At 50.6% G+C, this 19,326-nt stretch overlaps 10 protein-coding genes across 10 annotated transcripts; 5 read left to right on the plus strand and 5 right to left on the minus strand.

The window, feature by feature from the left end:
- Window positions 1–737: 737 nt before the first annotated feature.
- Window positions 738–1,157, plus strand: N7515_005288 (uncharacterized protein; the record flags this gene model as incomplete). The annotated part of the gene is made up of 1 exon (XM_056666032.1): window positions 738–1,157. The coding sequence occupies one exon, from the start codon at window positions 738–740 to the stop codon at window positions 1,155–1,157; it is 420 nt and encodes a 139-aa protein (XP_056519628.1).
- A 3,394-nt stretch (window positions 1,158–4,551) lies between these two features.
- On the plus strand, window positions 4,552–5,094 carry N7515_005289 (uncharacterized protein; the record flags this gene model as incomplete). The annotated part of the gene is made up of 2 exons (XM_056666033.1): window positions 4,552–5,007; window positions 5,071–5,094. 2 exons carry the CDS (start codon window positions 4,552–4,554, stop codon window positions 5,092–5,094), a joined length of 480 nt encoding a protein of 159 aa, XP_056519629.1.
- Window positions 5,095–5,330: 236 nt separating this feature from the next.
- On the minus strand, window positions 5,331–7,298 carry N7515_005290 (rhomboid protease PCP1; the record flags this gene model as incomplete). Its single annotated transcript, XM_056666034.1, has 5 exons — window positions 5,331–5,601; window positions 5,662–5,836; window positions 5,893–6,226; window positions 6,285–6,388; window positions 6,446–7,298. The coding sequence occupies 5 exons, from the start codon at window positions 7,296–7,298 to the stop codon at window positions 5,331–5,333; spliced, it is 1,737 nt and encodes a 578-aa protein (XP_056519630.1).
- A 434-nt stretch (window positions 7,299–7,732) lies between these two features.
- Window positions 7,733–10,039, minus strand: erb1 (ribosome biogenesis protein ERB1; the record flags this gene model as incomplete). The annotated part of the gene is made up of 1 exon (XM_056666035.1): window positions 7,733–10,039. One exon carries the CDS (start codon window positions 10,037–10,039, stop codon window positions 7,733–7,735), a length of 2,307 nt encoding a protein of 768 aa, XP_056519631.1.
- Window positions 10,040–10,243: 204 nt separating this feature from the next.
- Window positions 10,244–11,582, plus strand: N7515_005292 (Zn(II)2Cys6 transcription factor rglT; the record flags this gene model as incomplete). The annotated part of the gene is made up of 2 exons (XM_056666036.1): window positions 10,244–10,337; window positions 10,387–11,582. The coding sequence occupies 2 exons, from the start codon at window positions 10,244–10,246 to the stop codon at window positions 11,580–11,582; spliced, it is 1,290 nt and encodes a 429-aa protein (XP_056519632.1).
- A 365-nt stretch (window positions 11,583–11,947) lies between these two features.
- Window positions 11,948–13,354, minus strand: N7515_005293 (Paf1-complex subunit LEO1; the record flags this gene model as incomplete). Its single annotated transcript, XM_056666037.1, has 3 exons — window positions 11,948–12,937; window positions 12,990–13,155; window positions 13,206–13,354. The coding sequence occupies 3 exons, from the start codon at window positions 13,352–13,354 to the stop codon at window positions 11,948–11,950; spliced, it is 1,305 nt and encodes a 434-aa protein (XP_056519633.1).
- Window positions 13,355–13,697: 343 nt separating this feature from the next.
- Window positions 13,698–14,997, plus strand: N7515_005294 (Mob1/phocein family protein; the record flags this gene model as incomplete). The annotated part of the gene is made up of 4 exons (XM_056666038.1): window positions 13,698–13,720; window positions 13,965–14,236; window positions 14,293–14,407; window positions 14,469–14,997. 4 exons carry the CDS (start codon window positions 13,698–13,700, stop codon window positions 14,995–14,997), a joined length of 939 nt encoding a protein of 312 aa, XP_056519634.1.
- A 636-nt stretch (window positions 14,998–15,633) lies between these two features.
- On the minus strand, window positions 15,634–16,083 carry N7515_005295 (uncharacterized protein; the record flags this gene model as incomplete). Its single annotated transcript, XM_056666039.1, has 1 exon — window positions 15,634–16,083. The coding sequence occupies one exon, from the start codon at window positions 16,081–16,083 to the stop codon at window positions 15,634–15,636; it is 450 nt and encodes a 149-aa protein (XP_056519635.1).
- A 505-nt stretch (window positions 16,084–16,588) lies between these two features.
- N7515_005296 (uncharacterized protein) lies at window positions 16,589–17,916 on the minus strand (the record flags this gene model as incomplete). Its single annotated transcript, XM_056666040.1, has 4 exons — window positions 16,589–17,063; window positions 17,124–17,500; window positions 17,555–17,646; window positions 17,685–17,916. 4 exons carry the CDS (start codon window positions 17,914–17,916, stop codon window positions 16,589–16,591), a joined length of 1,176 nt encoding a protein of 391 aa, XP_056519636.1.
- A 980-nt stretch (window positions 17,917–18,896) lies between these two features.
- Window positions 18,897–19,325, plus strand: N7515_005297 (mitotic-spindle organizing protein 1; the record flags this gene model as incomplete). Its single annotated transcript, XM_056666041.1, has 3 exons — window positions 18,897–18,983; window positions 19,074–19,151; window positions 19,254–19,325. The coding sequence occupies 3 exons, from the start codon at window positions 18,897–18,899 to the stop codon at window positions 19,323–19,325; spliced, it is 237 nt and encodes a 78-aa protein (XP_056519637.1).
- Between the last annotated feature and the right edge of the window lies 1 nt (window position 19,326).

Consider the following 19,326-nt stretch of genomic DNA (forward strand, 5'->3'; position numbering starts at 1 on the left):
TGGGGAGCTGAGGATGGGATTGTGCTTCAATTGCTGCGACGAGTAAACCTTTTGTACTCCAGAGTGGAAAGATATGAGCTGATACGCCTGGGTCGATGCATAAAGAATGATAGCATACACAAAGACCTTCAAAGGTGTTTATTCGAAAGAATTGAAGGGGACGCCATTCGAGATTTGATACTAATTGACACAAAGAACACAAAGGAATTACCCCACAAAGCTATTGTCTCATGGTCTTTTGTCGGGGATAACCTGCGAGTCTGTCCTCGGCGTCCCCATTATGCCCTTTGTATGTTCTTTGTGCTCGACTATAATCGAGGCCATCCAGCAAATAAAGCAGACTCGACCTAATATTTAGATCGAGTACCAAGCACATTTGCAACACTCAAACCGCCGACTTATCTACTCTCAAATTCACGCGTACAAAGAATAGTGTATGATTCCGTGGTTTCTATTGATCCCATCAAAAACATCATGTCGACAAAGACTCAAATCTGAGCGCCTGTATACCTGCACAATGGGATGATATCTATCAAAGACGGAACAAAGCCATTCCAATATGAGAATCTTCTTTCAATTCACCGTAGTGAATTCATATCTGTCTTTGCTATGGACACATAAAGACCATGATACCCTCGAGTGTGTCTCTCCCAATCTATTGCTACACAAGAGCTTTACTCTCCCACAGTCGGATATACCTATCCCATCCCAATTCGCCAATATCTGACCTGGCAAATATGCAATACTCGGTATTCCAGGATGACGAGCCCTTGCTAGAACTCCCCAACGAGGATGCTGTCTGGGTGACCGTAATGCTTCACGAGGAGATGGAGGACTCTCACACTGACGAGGAAATCTTCAAGCATGTGCATCACCAGATTAAAATTAGAAGGGCTGGTGTCGGCCGACAGGCTCTGCATAACCTGGGGAAAGTGTGTATCTCGATCCCGATCCAGACTGGCAGCACTGATACGAGAGCCATCCTAGCCCTTGCCGAGGCCGATGCTTATAAGTGGATTGGTATACTCTACGATGGAGTTGTTACCCTGAACCGTACGATTATTTTTTCTACAATCCCATCACCTGCCCCGGAGGAACTGGAGGATTATGATGAGACTGAGGAATATGCTAAAGCGCAGGAGCTGTGGACTAAGTAGCTTGTGTTACCATACTTTGGATTTATGGCTGTACCTAGTGAAAATCCAAAGCTGTAGGTTATCAAACTCAGATTTGAGATCTCTAGAGAATGGAATAAAACCTTTCTCGAACCTTACGGAATAGGTATATTCCATCCATCCATCCCAAATTCTAAATTTGCAACCGACCATATGGAAGACTAGCGAGAACCTGACTTAGCCTGACATGATCACATAAGCATTCTAAATAGTGTCTTCAATCTCACAGCCATCATCGATCCACGCGACCGTAATTGAAGAAGGAGAAGAACCCGGGTTGTGACTTGTGAGAGCCTGAGAGGTAGAAGGTGAGCCCATCCACAAGCCACGTGCTTTGTAGGAACCAGTCATAAAACTATAAAAGACACTCAGACTCTCAGTGTCTTAGAAGCGGTTTGCTTCGCGCGCCACGGGGTATCTGCAAAAGCCCATATGTAGATGGGTAGAGATCGGGCTGAAGTGGCTGAAGCTCTTGCGGCTGATCGTAGGCTGATCCTTGGATGCAGATTGGCGGCCCGAAACTCTAATTCTAAATTTGCCGGCCCACAGCCGGGATTGTATGATCAAGTACTAAAGGTGTCCTACCAACTTTCCCTCTCTTTAAGGGGTTCGCGCTTGAAGTTGCTGTATATATTGTAGTGGGGAGGTGTGACCTCCCCCTACAGGCATGCTTATTGCTTTTCCTGTCCACTCCTTTGAGTTTCACGTGAGCGTTCCTTGCGTCAGCAGTTATGAGCTGGAGATATAGTCGCGAGGTAGCTTTAGTTGATAATACACACTCCTACACATCTCATATTTGACTGCTTGTGCGCAAGCGTCCGACCTCCTTGCTACCTCTGGTCTGATGTCTATGCTAGGTGGTATCTGCTGAATCGACCCGTGTGCCTCAGAGCACACAGCCTTGAGCGTTCCCCTCTTCATATGGTGAGCGACGCAGGGATTCTCACGGATGAGATAACCGATATTTCCGATTTGCGAATGCTGGCCCGCATGAGCCAAAAAAGAGTTTGGTTCAATTTGCCGAGGTACATCGGCCAGGGCTGTGGTATGTCTGGAGCAGTGTGCTACGAGAGCACATGCTGCAGACCCTTCTGAGGTTCTGTCTGGGGAAGTTACTCCCCTCACCGTCTTCTTATGTACCTCGGCAAATTGAACTAACTCTTTTTGGCTCATGCGGGCCAGCATTCGCAAATCGGAAACATCGGTTATCTCATTCGTGAGAATTCCTCGCGCGAACTTTTCATACTCATCACAAAAATAAAACATCGTGCAGGAATCTGACGCCGAGCGCGATCCAATCAGAAGACCGCCTGGGATTCTTTCCCACTAGCCTGGATCTTCCACGGATTCCTCGGGGTCAAACCTCCTTCCCACTTTTCTCTCGACACCCCTGTCTCGAATCTTGACTTCCCAAATTCTTCTACCTTGGTCGACGTTTCTGCCAGATAGCACTGCGTGTTCAGCCACCCAAAAACGATTCCCTGCGTCGGTCACCATATGAAGAGGGGAACGCTCGAGGCTGTGTGCACACGGGTCGATTCAGCAGATACCACCTAGCATAGACATCAGACCAGAGGTAGCAAAGAGGTTGGGCGCTTGCGCACAAGCAGTCAAATATGAGATGTGTAGGAGTGTGTATTATCAACTAAAGCTACCTCGCGACTATATCTCCAGCTCGTGACTGCTGACGTAAGGAACGCTCACGTGAAACTCAAAGGAGTGGACAGGAAAAGCAATAAGCATGCCTGTAGGGGGAGGTCACACCTCCCCATTACAATACGAACCTAGTATAAATTTTGTTACTTTGTACTCCGTACTCGTAGTCAGGCTTTATAATTTATATCACAACTCTAGATTCATAGATGTTCTTGAACAACTAGGTGGGTTCAGCAGTTGGTATCATTTATCCGTAAACCACTATGACGATACCACCAGAACAAACACGTCCGACTCCCGAGAAACGACATGGAATGAAATTTCCGAGACGTGGTCGAGAGTCCACCGACCCATGTACCCATGTATGCGTTGTTTCGATTGAGAAAGACGCGTGGAACTGCTTCATAACCTGGCGTGCAGTGTCGTGATGCCAGGTTGTTATGTCGTGGTGGGGATCAGTAGGAGGTCCGGAGACCCTCGATGGATGTCGACGTGATACAATGTAGTACTCCGTACGGAGAATGGAGGCCGAGTTGAGTGGCTGGTCAAACGTAATGATGACATTATTCGAAAGAGATAACAATGTAGAGGGGAAAGTAAACATGACGCGTGAACTCTGGACAGTAAAGGGGACCTACGGATAGGTGATTAGGCAAAGGATCTCTAGAGACTAGTAAAGCTACAAAACGATTTCTCTTCTCCAAGCTCGTGCCACTGGCTCGAGGAGTGATGAAAAGAATGTCCACAAGAGTGGGGAGGTGCCAAAGAATACGCCTGTCAATGACCCGAAAGCCATTGAACAGCTTGTTCCGCCGCGATGTGCAATGCAGGGACCAAGCTGTGGTGAGCCGCCTTCATGATCGCGGACACCCAAACAAGGTAAGTATGAAGAAGAAAGAAAAAGAAGAGGAAGAAACTGGGGGACGGGGGATATTTATAACCGTGCGACGGGGCGGTGGCAGAATTCAGACGGGGACACGGGGTCACGGGGATAGACTACAACTACGGTCTAAGACTACACGTAACACAGTGTCAGTACATACTTTGGCCTGAAGCGCTACCAACGGTCTGTAGCATTGGCTCGCTATTCTGCGCCATGAGGAAGACGCGGCAGCAAGAGTGGTGGATGGCCAGCGGCCCAGCGCGGAGAAGCTCTCAGCGTGGCCGCACCGCGCATGGGAGACCACTCAGACATTGATACGGGGCTTTCATGTGCCATAGGGCACAGCGAACGTTCCTGGAATGGCCCGAGAGGAGCCATGTCCACCTCCTTTTGAAGGGGAGCGGCTGAGGTAACTGAGGTAAGTCTGTCGTGTCAATTGGGGTTATCTCGGTGATCAGCTGATCTCATGGATACAGTTGATAGTATTATGCAAGCCCACTAAAGCAGCGGAGGTCGAATTATGCATAGTTCAAAGTGTATGCACATCTTGCAGCGTAGAGACTTCTATCAAAGGCCAGCAAAGACTCTTGAACAGAGAAGAAAGCCATAGTAGCAACAAAGGCCTTTGTCCTTCTTTCAAGTCTCACTTGATCTTACATTTATAATACATCGCAAGTCTCGAATTTTCCCCCTCAAGATGTTAAAAGCATATCGCTGTCGCCAAATAACTGAAAGTGTACCAGATATCAGAAGCCTGAGTCCCAGACTTCATACCAGAGCGCAGATCCTTACAGGTACAGTTGGTTCCCGAGTCTATACAAGATACTGACCGCAAGCATGACAAAGCTGTTTCAGCCAAGTGTGTTCCAAACCCCTGAAGGTAAGAATTTCGCAGATCCTCATAGTAACCGAAGGGACTACTACTGGGTCACTGTGTTTCTCCCGGAACATATGGTACCCAGGCACTTCACAGATGAAGAGATTATGGATTATGTACTGAAGCAGATCCAACAGAACCGCTGCAGTGTGAACGGGAGGGCCATGTATGGTTTAGGGAAGAGGTGTATCTCTCTACCCATCAAGCGCGATGAAGAAGAAGCTCCTTTGCCTGATTTCTCAGAGCCTGGGCCTGCACATCCAGATCTCCTTCTTGCCGTGGATCTCGCTGCATATTGGCATGAAATGATATTGACGAAGAAGATCATTCTTGATAAAGATCTGATCTTTGTTGCTAAGCGCGGCAAGGCGGCTAGAATGGAAGACATGCTGGACGTAGGGCTTCATGTGATGGAGGTAAGTGTCATAGGTATTTCTGTTAATTGATGTCGAAGTTGAGGTCTTGGGCTGGCCATCAAGAGAAATCAAGTCGTTCTTGCGTAAAGCTTGCAATATCCTTCACGGAAATGCGGTTCATCACAATATTCCAGCATAAATTCCATGAACCCCGAGCCATAGATAGATAGCATCAGTAGTGAGTGGCAAGGTGTCGTGAACTTCGTAGTTGAAGGGTGAATGAATAGTGAATAAGTGTAAGTAGTATGAATGCTAGGATTTGCCATGGTAACGCCAGTATGATACAAGTAAGTCCAGGATTGGGCGACTAGTCCTCTTATAGACTACAGCCATTTCAGCTGCCTTGCCTTCCTTTGACGCTCTTTCTTTTTCTGCAGGAGAGCATATCCACATCCGGCACCGGTAACGTACCCACCTAGATGGGCAGCATGGTCCATCTTCGTTAGCCGAGAGAGGGGCCAGGCACGGAATAAGAAAGCAGGAGCTATCAAGCTGAAGATCTCAGTGCCAACCAGACATCCGAGGAAAACCCAGCCATAGGTCCAAATCTGGTCTTGGAGGCTCTGGGGAAGAATCCACATGGTGAGTTTGTCACTACTTGGAGTTAGCATAGGTACCACAGACTAATATATGAGATCGTGGCGGAATACTTACTCAAAGTGAGACATGCACCATGCGGCGACGACACCGCTGGTTGCGGCGCTAGCTCCGAGGGAGGTCATGCCCAGACGGCCAAGGATGACGCTACGCATCAACGAGAAAGCAGATCCCGTCACACCGGAAGCAAAGTAGATGGCCAAGAAGTTTCCACGGCCAATCTCGTCGTGAACTGTAGGAGATAATGTTAGCATCTATATTGCCTATTTCTGCTGGTCATATGCATACCTCTGGTTCCCATAAGCCCTAACACCATCATGTTGGTTCCAAGATGTCTCCATGTTTGATGACTGAATACGCTTCCAATCATGCCCAGTGATCTGGGATAGAAGGGGACGATCACGAAGTAGCGATTCAGCAATTTCCATGCGGGAGGGATATATTTCCATAGTAAAGTGACTGCCACGTTGGCTGCCACGATGGCACCCACAGTGGCTATGGCAGGGGGCACATCCGGCATCAAGCGGTCTTTACGTGCGGGGAATTCATACGTCTGGGCAAAGGTGTAAGAGAGGCCCAGAACCACGGCAGTGAACAGAAGTGGAGCAAGCAGACGCTGATACTGTCGTTCATAAGTATTATTAGCAACGAGATATTTCAACAGACTGAGCCATTCTTACATTGCTGATGTTCATTGATTCGGGGCTTTCATCAGTTGCAGCGATATGATGTTTCTGAACCCAAGCGAGATAAGGCCTCTCAATGGGATCCGCACGAGGACGAGCTAGAAAGAGTCAACACCAACAAGGACAACCCGTATTCAAACTCCCATGACACATACCTTCAGTAAGCGCCTGCTCCTGATACTGCTGAAGAGAAGTATCCTTCCCAAACTGCTGCTGCAATCGCTCCTGTTCTTTGCGCTCGCCATCGAGCCACTCCTGCCTTTTTCGCTCCTGTTCAGCCAACAAGCGTTTCTCATTCTTTTCGCGAGCTTCTTTCAGAACACTTTTGCCGTACGGAGAGCCTTCCTCCCCAAGCTCTGCATCATACGAGCCACTCTGCGGCTTATACAAGCCCAGCTTCTCGGCCCGGCGCATGAGCTTCTCTTCCTCTTCGCGCTCCTCGCGCTCGATACGGGCCAGAATGGCAGCATCTTCATCAACTGGATATTCATTCCGAAGCCATTCCATAGCCATGTCAAGCTGCTGCTGACTGACGGCTCGAACAATGTCAATTGGCAAGTCTGCATCGAGCGTGCCGGTCAGACGGTGGCCGTGCAGGACGCCCAAGATACGGTTCCCCATCTTGGTGTTGATGTTGGCCTGACCAAAGATATCCTTGATCTCGGCATCGGAAAAGGGCTTGTCGCGAGGACTGACTACAGAGGGATCCGACTTGGACTTTTTCTTTGTAGAGGCGGCGGAGGTACGTTTAAAACGGCGGGGGACTGAAATCGGGTTGCATTGTTGCGAGGGGAATAGGACGGGTGTTGTCCGAGACGGGAGGGAATGTATTTGCGATCGAATATTCGGGATTGGTAACCCAAGTGGGCGCTGTGATGTGCTGCTGTACATGCGCCATGAGGTACTGCGGAGATCGCGACCTGCAGCGCGGAATGTCACCGGGGGCAGCACGGACGCACGGAGCCCCGGGCATGGAGCCCTCCATGCGGCCCAGACCACGTTACTCATGTCGCGGGGAGAGCGAGGCCTTAGAACGAGCCACAGAGTCTATGGTGCTGAATGATTGTTCGAGGGACTTTTTGGCGATATCAATGGAGCCTCGGCTGCAGAGTTGTTCCGGGACCGCGGATCTTTATCAGATGCACTTGAGCAGTGTACTTGTACTTGTATGTAGATATTGCTTCTGGATTCTTCAAACACTTCTGAGAGTGAAAGAAAACATAGTCCAGTGTTAAAAATATACAGGTCGTACATCAGAAGACTGTGAGTTAGAGTCACATGCTTAATTGTTTACTCCGTACTAGAATTACCCGTCGAAAGTGAGAAATGTTAAAGAACAACTTTTTGTACGATGACTATACAAAAGGAAAATTATGCACACAGATAAGAATAAACAAACGCCCAGAAAAAATTGACAGACATCATGCAACGGCATCTCGAGATTACATCCACAAGCGACAGGTTCCATCGGCACCGGCACTGACAGCCCACGCCTCACGCGGGTGCCAATCGATATCCAAGACACCAAGCTCTCCAGTGATCTTGTGGCCCTTGAGAACCTTGAGAGGCACAATGGTAGCATTGCTGAGCATGTCACCAGTAACGCTGCCGTGGAAAATCTGCAGCGATCCATCGTCAGAGGCATCTGCGAAGAGCGGGTAGCGGCCACTGGGATGGAACTTGACGGCGCGGATAGCCTTGCGGTGGTAGCGGAGGGTCTTGTAAGGACGCTGGGAGAGATCTAGATCGTGCCACAGCAGACGGCGATCGTATGAACCGACAATGATGTTGTCGCCGCCAGAGGCGCTGGATGAAGTCGGGTGGATGTCGAAGGACGAGATCCAGCGCGCACCAGGCTGCAAGATCTTGACGAGAAGCTGGCGCGAAAGATCGTATGCACGAATGGAGCGCTGGTTTGCCACGAACAGGATGGGTTTCGACGGGTGGAAGTGTGCAGTCTGTGGGGGACCACCGCCCTTTAGGCGGCGTCGGAAGGGGAATTGCGTCAAGTGCTTGCTGAGTGTGTGAATGGAGATCGCGACGGAAGCGGGTGTAGAGGCGCCTGAGCACACTGTCACGAAGTAGTCGCCGCGGCGGTGCCAAGAAATTGTCTTGGGCACGTAGCGCAGAGGAATGACAACGCAGACGCCGGCATCCACAAGAGCGGCCTCAGGACGAATCCATGTTGGAGGCGCGTTTTTCTTGCCTTCCTCTGAGGCACTGGGTGCCGGCCTAGAGGCGGCGAAACCCCAACCTGCGTCGAGGATATCCAAACTAGCCTTCTCGATTTCGGGATCAACGATAGGAGGCACGGCGAGGAAGATGTCATCGCCTGCGGTTGCGGCGAGGATGACAGCATCCTTACCCGGACGCCAGCGGACAGTGTTGACGGCTTCGTCGTCGCTGAGCTTGGCGCTCCACAGCTGGCGACCAGTGAGGAGTTCCCAGACACGGACAGTACCGTCGTCGCCACCAGTCGCCAGCCAAACTCCGGTTGGGTCCACGTTGACAGCGCGCACACGGCCCTTGTGGCCGCGGAAGACTGTAGCACAGGTGGTGGGGAAGGGCTTCAGCTCTTCGGGGCTGGGCAGCTTGGGAAGAAGGCTCTCGGGGTCAATGTTAAGCTTGCTACGGCGCACACGCGGAGCAAGGTAAAGATCCAAGCAGCGCTCAAACTTCTCCTGAACGAAGTTGTCGTATCCGGGAACTCTGCGCAAGGAGCCAAAGTCTTTGGGCAGGAAATCCTTTTCGCGATCCTCGGGATCGGTCTGCTCCCATTCCTTACGTTCCTTGTTATCAGGTAGGTACTCGGGAGGCGGGTGGTAACTCTCTTCGTAACCAGGAGGTGGCAGTTTGGGCGCCGGGATATGCATAACGTGATCGGGTCGCTCAAGTTCATCGGCCCACAGGTCGTAGTTGATGAGTTCCTCCTCCTTCTCTTCTCTATCCTCGGGCGCCTTGTAAGGAAGAATGCGGCCCTCGCGGATGGCCTTCACGAGTTTCATAACACGCTTTTGTTCATGTTTGGAGGGAACGAAGCGGCGCTTGGGCTCGGGAGCGGCGCTCAGAGGCATAATCTCCTGCTCGCTGGTGAACCATTCAACCAGAGGCTCATACGGGTCATAGCCCTCAGAGGGAACCTCGTTCATCTGCACCTTGCGGAGAAGCTCCAACTCGTCCTGGCTCAACTGCAAGGGCTTGCCGGTCTTAGGGTCGGTAAGACCAGTCCAGCCCTTGGGGATCTCAATACTATCCAGCAACGCATCCAAGGCCTCGCCCTTGGCAGGGCGCATGATCTTCTTTCCATTGATGTCGTAGCCAATATGAGGATACTCGTCGTAGAACTTCAGCGGGATATCGCCTATGGTGTTGGCGGTCTGGTCCACCTCAGAAAGTTCGGAGTTGTCGTCAGGGTGGATTTCGTCCCAGAGATAGCGATCGTTTCCATTGGCATCCTTCACAACGCGGAAGTTGGGTTCACCGGCAGCGGGCTTCAATTCCTCAGTATCAGAAGGAATCTCGTCACTGTCCAGTTCCTCTTCTCCATCTTCCTCGTCGCTGAATTCGTCAACCAGTTCGATTTCTGAGTCGCTATCCTCGTCTTCACTTTCCGAAAGATCGTTGGCGTTGTCCGACAAAGCTCCATCGAGGTTATCTTTGCTCAATTCGTCACCGGAGAATACACCTGCTTCCTCCTCCACATCTCGAGTAACAGCCTTGCGCTTCTTTGAAGCAGCCTTGGGGTTCATGGTGTCGTTCAACGAATGTTGTTCTGTTGCTGTAGATCCATGGATTTTTTTAGGATAATTTCTTGCGGCTCTCACCGCCCACATGACCGACCCCATCTTATCGCTATCAATGACTTAGCGCCCATCTCCCCAACCCAAGCTGACGACTATAGTCAATAGCCCTTAAATTACGACTCAAGGGTTTATGAAAGAGACCCTCAAAATATGGCGCTCTTACCTGAGTATATGGGAGCCGCTTCTCAGCCTCTTACCAACGATGCCTCAAAGCTGAAAAGACATGCAGCATGCGATGAGTGTAGTATGTCTTACTGGCCGATGTGACACAACCCCTGCTGACTAGTGGACAGGGCACCGAAAGCTCAAATGCTCTGGGGAACTGACAGGCTGCTTGCGATGCACCAAGCAGTCACTATCATGCAACTATTCTATTCAAAAACAGATGGGTCGACCGCCCAAGAAAAGGTTACGGACGGACGATGAGGGGTTCGACTTTGCGGCGCAATCGGGGGCTGACATCTGGCTCAATCCAGAGGATTTGCAACAACTTTCAGCAGGGATTACTTCCACAACAGGCGCAATTCCGGATTCTGATCATCTGTGCCCGGTGCTGTACTGGCGGCCTGGTTATGAGAATTCGCCACAGTCCCAGTCCGCAGATACACCGTTGAGTCGCGACGACTACACCAACACATGGCGGTCAGACCGTTTGAAACAGCCAAATCTTTCTGTTTTCCCGACATCAAGTCCTTGGCCAGATTTCTCCACCGTCTCCGAAGCTACGGCCATGCCATTACCATTCCCGAACCCTGCAGCTTTTGCTCCAATGGGCCATATCCCGCTTTCCCCTTCCACGTCTATTTCCTCCGACTCTTCGGCATCTAGCTGTTCTTGTCTAGCATCCCTCTATCTTAACCTCAGTCAAATGTCGTCCCTTCCTTCTTTCCCTGTTAGTGACGACACACTATGCTCGTTGTATATCGCCGCACGAACAGCGCGAGACGTGATACGCTGTGATATCTGTCCCAGGTCCTTTGCGACAGGCGTGCAGAATACCATGTTCATAGGGACACTATTGACAGTACTCGCGGATGCGTGGATGCGTGTTTCAAAGGCTGACGCTGCCAAGTTGGGGCCGGTGTGCGCGCCAGCAGAATACGTTTCTCGGGTACTGCAAGGCCCCGACCCAGCACGCGCTTGGAAGATATGGCTTCACAAGATAGTTCGCCGCGCTGTCATTGGTGGTCCCATAGAACCAGAATCTACGACTGCTTGTTCTAGGCAGCCCGATCTGCTGTCCATGATCACGGAAATCGAGAAGCGGCAACGCCGCTGGCATGAGCCCGGGCAACATCCGCTTTTCGAGTCAGACTCAGCTCAGGCTCAGGGATGGCCACAGCATAACGGTGACCCCTGTGGCGAAAATGAGTATCTATGTCTTCAAGTGGTTGGAAGTGCCAGAAATGTGATTGCGAATTTCAACTTCGACGCCTCTGATTATCCGGAGGGTGTCGAGCCTGTCACTGCTGCTAACGCCGCCCGTTGATGGAGATCAAGTCTGCTGTTTTCTTGTTAGTCAAAAGTTGGGATCGGTCATCTGTTTTCTGCGTATACCACATTTTGAAGATGTCGAGACAATGGGCCGAGGATTAGTCGTAGTTATATTAAGTCCGATAGGTTTGTGATACTGCTTCGGTGTTGGAACAATGGAACTAATTTCTACACTCGCGCAATGGGAAAGTGAGGCTACTTGCCAACCCAATGATACGTCCCATGAGGTTAGCGACTGCAGCTAGTACATTGTAGGTAGGTTGTATGATTTTGTACAGATCGTTCCTGAAACTAGCAAAGCAGTCACTCTGGCGCGGAAGGAAAAAGGTGATGTCCGAGTGAAGCAGAGCACCGATAGGTTCACTCATCGTCCTCATCATCGACCACATAGCGGTTCTTCTTTCGGGCAGGAGGTGTACCGGCCCTGGCTTCGGGCTCTGGCTTGCTCCGGGCAGCCTTCGCAGGTGCAGCCTCCTCATCATCTTCACCTTCCGCGTCCATATCTTCATCCTCCAGTTCTTCCTCTTCATCTTCAGCTTCCTCCTCGATATCCTCGTCACTGCCCACCAAGAATCCATCATCCTCGTCGTACTCGTCTTCTCTATTGCGGGCACCGCGGGAGTAATCCTCTTCGTCGTCGGTATAGATCTCTCCACGACGGTTTTGACGACGAGGCTTGGCGCGCGGACGTGTCGTATGCAATCCTCCATCTTCAAGACCACCAACACTAAGACCGGTAGGACCAGTGCGAGCGGCACCATGACGGCGACCGCGATCAGCCTCGCGATCTGCAAGCTGCTGTCGACGACGCTCCGCTTTGATAGCTTCCCTCTCCATCGTTTCAGCGCGTCTGGCGGCCAACTCAGGATCCTCCGTGAGCTCATAGCGCGGCGCAGTGCCAGTTGCGGTTTGCTTACTACCACGGGCAGCAGCAGCCAATTGCTCTTGAAGACGTTGAACGGCGTCGTCTGTCTCTAGGCTGTTCGGCAGAACGGTTAGACCGTGGGTGAGATGTGAGGTCAATCTGAAGACTTGAGCAGTTTCCAGTCCCGCTGCGAGGTAAACGTGGGAGTCCAGCTTATGGTCATAGTCGCCAGACTTAGTGAGAGGTGCGAGGGGCTTGGATGCGATCCGGTATTGCTCGAGAGGTGCGGAGGCGAGCTGAAGAGTGATGGAGCCATCCTCCCATCTGATAATGCGGGCATTCGATTGCAAAAGAGACTCATCTGCAGGGTCCTTGCGCCAGCACAGAGAGGTAGCAGCGGTCTGGTAAGGCGGTGGAACGTAAGTCGCGGGATTGAATTCTTCTCCTTCAATTGAGAGGAAATCCGGCACATGCATCGTGTATACCTATGATGAGTTAGATCAAGGCCAAAGACCACAGGGTGGATTCTCTGCATACCTCCCCGTCGTTGGTCAATGGCACTGGCGCTCGCGCAAGGTCATGGTCAACAACATTCACTTCTTGCTCCTCTTCAGCCACGTCATACATGCGTTCTTCGCGCCGATCGTAGCGATTCTCATCATCACCTGAGTCAAGTTGTTCATCATCTAGGGTGCGGTGTGGTCTAACAATCTATCAGTACCCAGCCCCGTTGCTTTAGTATGGTTCACGTACTCAATGTCGTCGAGGCCGCCCTCTCCGTCAGAGCCGAAGAGATCTTCATCTTCATCCATTTGTTCAGCTCCAGAACCGTTGGCATTGCTGTGTGCGGGACTCTCGTGACCCTCGCCGCGAGGGCGGCCATCCTCCTCGTCGGAGGACATGGTGTATCGAGTATGGGATTGATGTTGCGAAGTTGTAGATGGGTGGGAGTATGAAAGACCAAAGGGGTGACGTGGGAAGGATGTATAGTGTTGAGGTACAAGAAAAATAATCTAATATCTTGTTCAATGCGATAACACAGCCTATTGACCAATACTCGTCTATCGGAGCTCTCATTATTCACTTTACGCCGGGTATTTAGTTTCTCCACTTCCGATCTAAAATGAGACTAGTGTCCCAGTGGCCCAGACCAAAAGGGGATCCTCAAACGTGTGGGCATCTCACCGTCTCGTCCCTCATCCTCATTTGTTTTTCTGATTTCAAGCATCGCTGATCAGATTCAAGATGGCGACCTTCTTCCAGAGTGTGTAAGTACCGTATGCCCACTTGTGGGCTGTTACGATGGGCTGTTCATGTCCCTCCCACCTTCACCCCCCTCATACTGCACGAAGCACCCCGGCGCCACAAATACAAAGCAGCATTCCCCAAAGTCTAATATGTTCCCTGACCTGTCTCCCACCACTCCCTCGCATTCTTTCCTATTCAATACCTTCACACCTTTATATAGCAAAGCTTTGCCACGAATACCCGCTAACCTCATATCGATAACAGCCGCCAAGGATTTGGTCGGGGAGGGAACAACAAGAGCAACAATCCACCTAAGACCCCAGCACAGTCTTCGGCTCCTCAACATCAAGCTACCATGTCGAACACCCCCTCGATCGCGTCCGCTCTTTCAGTGGAGAACACAGGCAACAACGAGTCCGAGGGAGCTAAGTACTTCTTTCAGGAGAAGTATGCCCCGCTGAACGTGAAGGGCAACTTCTTGACCCTCTGTGCTTGCCCGAAGAATGTGGAGCTGGGTGAATGGCTGGCTCACCAGAGTAAGCAAATTGGAAGCTTCATCTGAGAGTTGGGATGCTGATATGTTCCTATTTAGTCGTTGAACAATATCGTCTACTTCAGACCATGCTCCAGGTTATTCAGGAGGTGAACGGCAATACCGGTCTTCCTATTTGCAATGAAAACACTTGTCCGACAATGTCTGCTGGCCGGTACGTGAATACGGTGGATACGGCGGGGTAATTTTGAATCAGGCTGACAATTCCTTCAAAGGCTGACCTACACCTGGCTTGTCGATGGCCGCACTGCCAGGATCTCCGCCCCAAAGTTCATCAACCGTGTCGAGAAATGGGTTGTGAGCAAGATCTACGACCCTGTTATGTTCCCCACCGAGAACGTCAGGGGCATCCCTGAGACCGCTTCCATCAAAGAAGCCAACGGTGCATCAGCAGCCCCTTCAGACCCCAGCAACCCGGATGAGTGGATCGGAAAGTCCAGTGGCTTCCCGAAAACCTTCTATAAGGACTGCCAGGGAATCATGAAGCAGATGTTCCGCTGCTACGCTCATCTGTACCATGCTCATTGGCTCAACCCTTTCTGGCACATCAATAAGCACGACGTCCTGAACATGTGCTTCGTTCACTTTGTGACCGTCTCCAAGTACTACGGGCTTGTGTCCGACAAGGAGATGGAACCTATGCAGCCCTTGATTGATATGTTCATCAAGCAGCAGCGGATTCCCCCTGAGGCGTTGAACGGCGGCCACTGGGCTCCAGCAGAGGCTGCTACTGCCACTTCTTAAGCTCCACGGGTCTGGAGCCGCATCTTTTCTTTTAACATTGACGACCATGACATGTCCTCGAACCTGGCGTTGGGCCGCGCTGTCTTATTTTCTTCGTGTTTTCCTTTCTGCTTCTGCCATTCCAAAAAATGGGCGAATCTGCGATGATATGACAGAGCTGGGTCTCTTAGCGTTCAGCATGCGCTGTGATTATTTCTACTTGAGGTTATTGCATATCACCATCCAGAATTAGCTGGCATCCTTGCCTGTTTTCTTTGCTTCCAATGCACTGATCTGATCATGGGGCATGACACCTGTAAAACATTACATCGTAAATGATCAACTAGATACATTCCACTGGAACCTGGGGCCTAGTGATCCGACTATCTAACGCTGGCAAAGATGGAGTGGTTCCCGCAGTCTGGAAAATAGACATTGGTCGGGATGGCTGTAACTTCATTGCCTGAAGGCCTCGTGCTGAGGTGAGGATGTCGATTCGTAGCCAAGTGACGCAGGCCATCGTCGACCCACAGTGGACGCAACCGCATAGAGCTCCCTCGACAATAGTGAGCTGCGATCGCTGATGCTTTGATAATGATGCTTTGAGCAGATCCGAGGAGATAGAGCCAGCCGGGCATAGAGAGTCCACAGGACTGATCACAGATAGACCCCATCCTCATTATCCCCATCATGGGTGCCCTGTCCTGCACCCGCACCCGCAGCCCCAGACCTAGTCCCATTCTCAGCTTCATTCCCATTTGCCACCGGCACATCAGCTGAAGCAATCTCCTTTGCATCTTTCTCGAGCTCATCAAGTTCAATCCAAGGCTGCCCACGATTCTCTACCTCGGTCTTCAACAACAAGATGCGCTCATTCATAGACACCGCCACGCCATCATTTTCCGTAATATACCCCTCTAACTCCTTTCTGTCCTCTTCCGAGTCATTGCTTTCTTCTAAATATGAGCGAAGCTCTGCGTTCGAGCGATGCAGATGTGCGATGGAGTTGGTGAGCTCGGAGACTTTGCTGTAGAGGACTGCGAGGGGGAGCTCTTTTATCGCCTCTGCGAAGGCTTCTGGGGATATTGGTAGTGATTCGCTTGACATCTTGCGTTGGTTGTTTTGTGGCTGATGGGAGTGGAAGCTGGAGTGAGAGTTGAGATCAATGCGGGCTGATATGGATTGTCCTTATCGTCACGTGGTGGCTTTTTAGATCGCGTTATTTGTATCGGGAGCTAAACCCCTTTGGGCTATCAGGTAATCTCGAGTGTACAATGCCTGAAAATTCTGGTTCCCAGCTAGTATTCTGCTGCTCGATGATCTCAAATTGAGATAGTGAGCGTAAGTGCTGGGTCTGGGAAATGTCAAATGATGATATGATCTGTCTCGCGCATAAGGCCGGGGGGCAGTCTCGGGTGACGGCCGGGCTCAAGCCGGGTTTTGCACCCGAGATGCCAGAATAGGCGGATTCCAGGCCGATACCTACTGAAAGAGCTGCTGGAAGATGCCAGTGAGGATGGAAATCATCACGACCAGATCATTGCAAAAGAGGGTATATATAATTGCTAGCAGGTACCTAAGCTGCTCCTATGTACTTGTACTAGGTACCAGCCTAGTCGACAGTCCAGTGAACAACCCGCTTGACTCGAATAGCCATGGGATCCATACCATCCTCAAGATCATTCTTTTCTGCCGGATCGTTCTCTATCTCAACCCGAGTTCTGACCATTTTGAGTTGCGTTTGGGAATCTTGGTCCGAGTGGAAGAATGGTGTGGGGCTTGTTCGGGTTCCCTGGGCTTCGCCATGCCACATCTCGTGCTTGCTGCTATAGCGAGTGTGGAAAGAGGTTCTTTCTCGTACATGAGAGGTGAATCGACGCATCTGAACAGGACTGCCCGGCAACTTCGGTAGTCTCTTGACTGCGGCGCGTATGAATGGTTGTAGGACTGGGAGACAGGCGCAGATGATTCCGATGCATGGCTCGACGGTTGACCAGACAGAAACGTCGCTCAATGCCCATGTTATGTCTACGTTATCCTTGAGGAAGGTGATGTAGTGGATTCGAATTCCGCTTGCAATGCAGACACTGCAAAAAACAGCAATATGAGCAAGGATATTTGGTAAGAGGGTGGGTTGATAAACTTACAAACCACCCAACAAGAGCACACCGCACACCCCAATCTTTTGTGATGTACGCATCTGAAGTTTCCAGACCGTATGTATGGGAACAAGCAGGATCAAGACATCCGTCACAACATTGGCGGTTGCGTTTCCAAGATAATAGTAGTAGAAGTTATATCGATACCGGCCGGATGCGGGATCGACAGTCTCGGTCCAGAAGTAGGAGATTGGATGAGAGGCGCATAGAGCTGCGACGAAGCTTCCTATGGCCCAGCCACAGGAAATAAAGAGTGTTGTCCAGATCATCCAGTTCATGCCGAAGATTCGGCGGTAGAACATGAGAATCGACAATTTGATGAGTAGTAGCTCGACGAGGTATATTAGGAGATAAGCGAAAAGCGTCTTTAACCCTCAGTCAGACCTGGCTCCTTGGTTGTAGGGGGTTCTGGTAGGTACCTTTCTCATGATGAGCATAGCTTCTAGCGTTGTACACCATACATGTTTGCCGAAACCATAGAAACTACCTGATTCAATAGTTATATTAATGCCTTGCTCTTCCGATAGTCTTGTCACAGGCAGAACTCACCAAAGACAGACATCGTGAGCAATGCAATCAATAGAATTGTGGATGCCCCAATCAGCCAGTCATCGGCTGCCAGCCTCGCTCCCTGGACATATTTCCTCACCAAAAACCGGGCCACGACAGTAAGAACTGCAAGGATACATATCGTCACAACCACAGAGTTATCACGCGAGGATCTGTTATCATCGAGATTGATCCCAGGCGGCGGGGGTCCGAAGATATCTGTGATGTTCATATTGACGGTTTACTGCCTGTACGGTGTACCAGCACCGTAGCCCATGAAACAGTGGCGCTTGAGGAAGCGGCCAGGAAATGTTGAAAAATCCCTGAAGAATACCCCTGCTGAGCAGCATACCAGTCTGGGGTCATTCCATTTCGCTCCAGTGGCCTGCATGATATCATTTTGTAAGGATACCAGGGGCAGCATCCTAAAAGGGGAATGGCAGATCTAAGTCGACGGCTCGACGCGCAGTTCACAAAATACCCAGGTCCCACTTTCTCCATTTGGATAGGACTTTCTGCACGACTTGAACCGTTGCACGCTGTCCCGTTTAAGCGGGAACGGGCCTGCTTAAGGTTGGGGGCGAAATATGAATATCTTGCCGGGCCCTATGGGATCATCGAAGCTGAGTGGTGAATACCATTGTCTGCGGAGAATTACTCCCTAACACATGTGATCAAAGCTCATCCTGAAGGATCTGAGGCGTGTTCGTTGTTTGACCATCCCTTGAGAGTTGCAGATCTCGATCTGGACTTCCAATCATGTCAGTCAAGGAGATTGAATAGTCTGGAGATCTACTGCGTATGGTTGCGCCCCCAAGCGGCGTGAACCTAGGGAGAATCTCGTCGTCTCATTGCGTTAGCCAAATAGAAGTCTCTTCAGTCCCACACACAGTGGCAGGCTATTTCTCTATGATGCCTATCTCGTAGTTACCGAGGCTGTTCTCCCCACAGCCCTGGAGGAGAAAAGGACTGACCTAATATAGGATTAGCCCCCGAGAAGAGCAGTCGCAGAGGTCTTTATTCCAATCATCTGCTATATAGTAATGTCAGTAGCGAAATCTATGTCAAAAAAGCAAGAAGTAGCGAAGTTGTTGAAGTCTAGATGTTGATTGCCGCTCCACCGAAAAGTTTCCCCCACAACATCTCAACCTAACTCCAACAACATTGAACAACATCCACCCACTTCCACAAACCCTTCTATTGGAGATCAGAATGCCCCCAAAATCAGACCAAGCCGATGATAAGCGCCAAGCTGCGCGCGAAGTAATCGATATCCTCCAAGAGATTTCCGACCTGTTGGTATGTTCCCATCCAGACCACACCCCAGTCGTCCATGTCTCTATACACTCAGAAATACAACAAGACACCAAAAACTAACATACTGAACAGAATACCAATCTAGACCGAACAGAGCTGTCGCTTTGTGTGTCTCTTATCGAGAACGGGATTAATCCCGATGCTTTGGCGGTACGTGTTTTCTCCACTGATGGAACTGAGATGTTCAATCTTCGCACTTTACCTGGGCCAATCAGCGCCCTGAATTGATAATAGCTAACTTGAGCTTCGCAGGCTGTTATTAGAGACCTGCGTAAGGAGACTGGTTCTTCGAAGCGCGTGGTTAATGCCCCTACCGTGGAGTGAT

Source organism: Penicillium bovifimosum (genome assembly GCF_028826915.1).
Source record: "Penicillium bovifimosum strain IBT 22155 chromosome Unknown utg000005l_segment0_segment0, whole genome shotgun sequence".
Lineage (NCBI taxonomy): Eukaryota > Fungi > Ascomycota > Eurotiomycetes > Eurotiales > Aspergillaceae > Penicillium > Penicillium bovifimosum.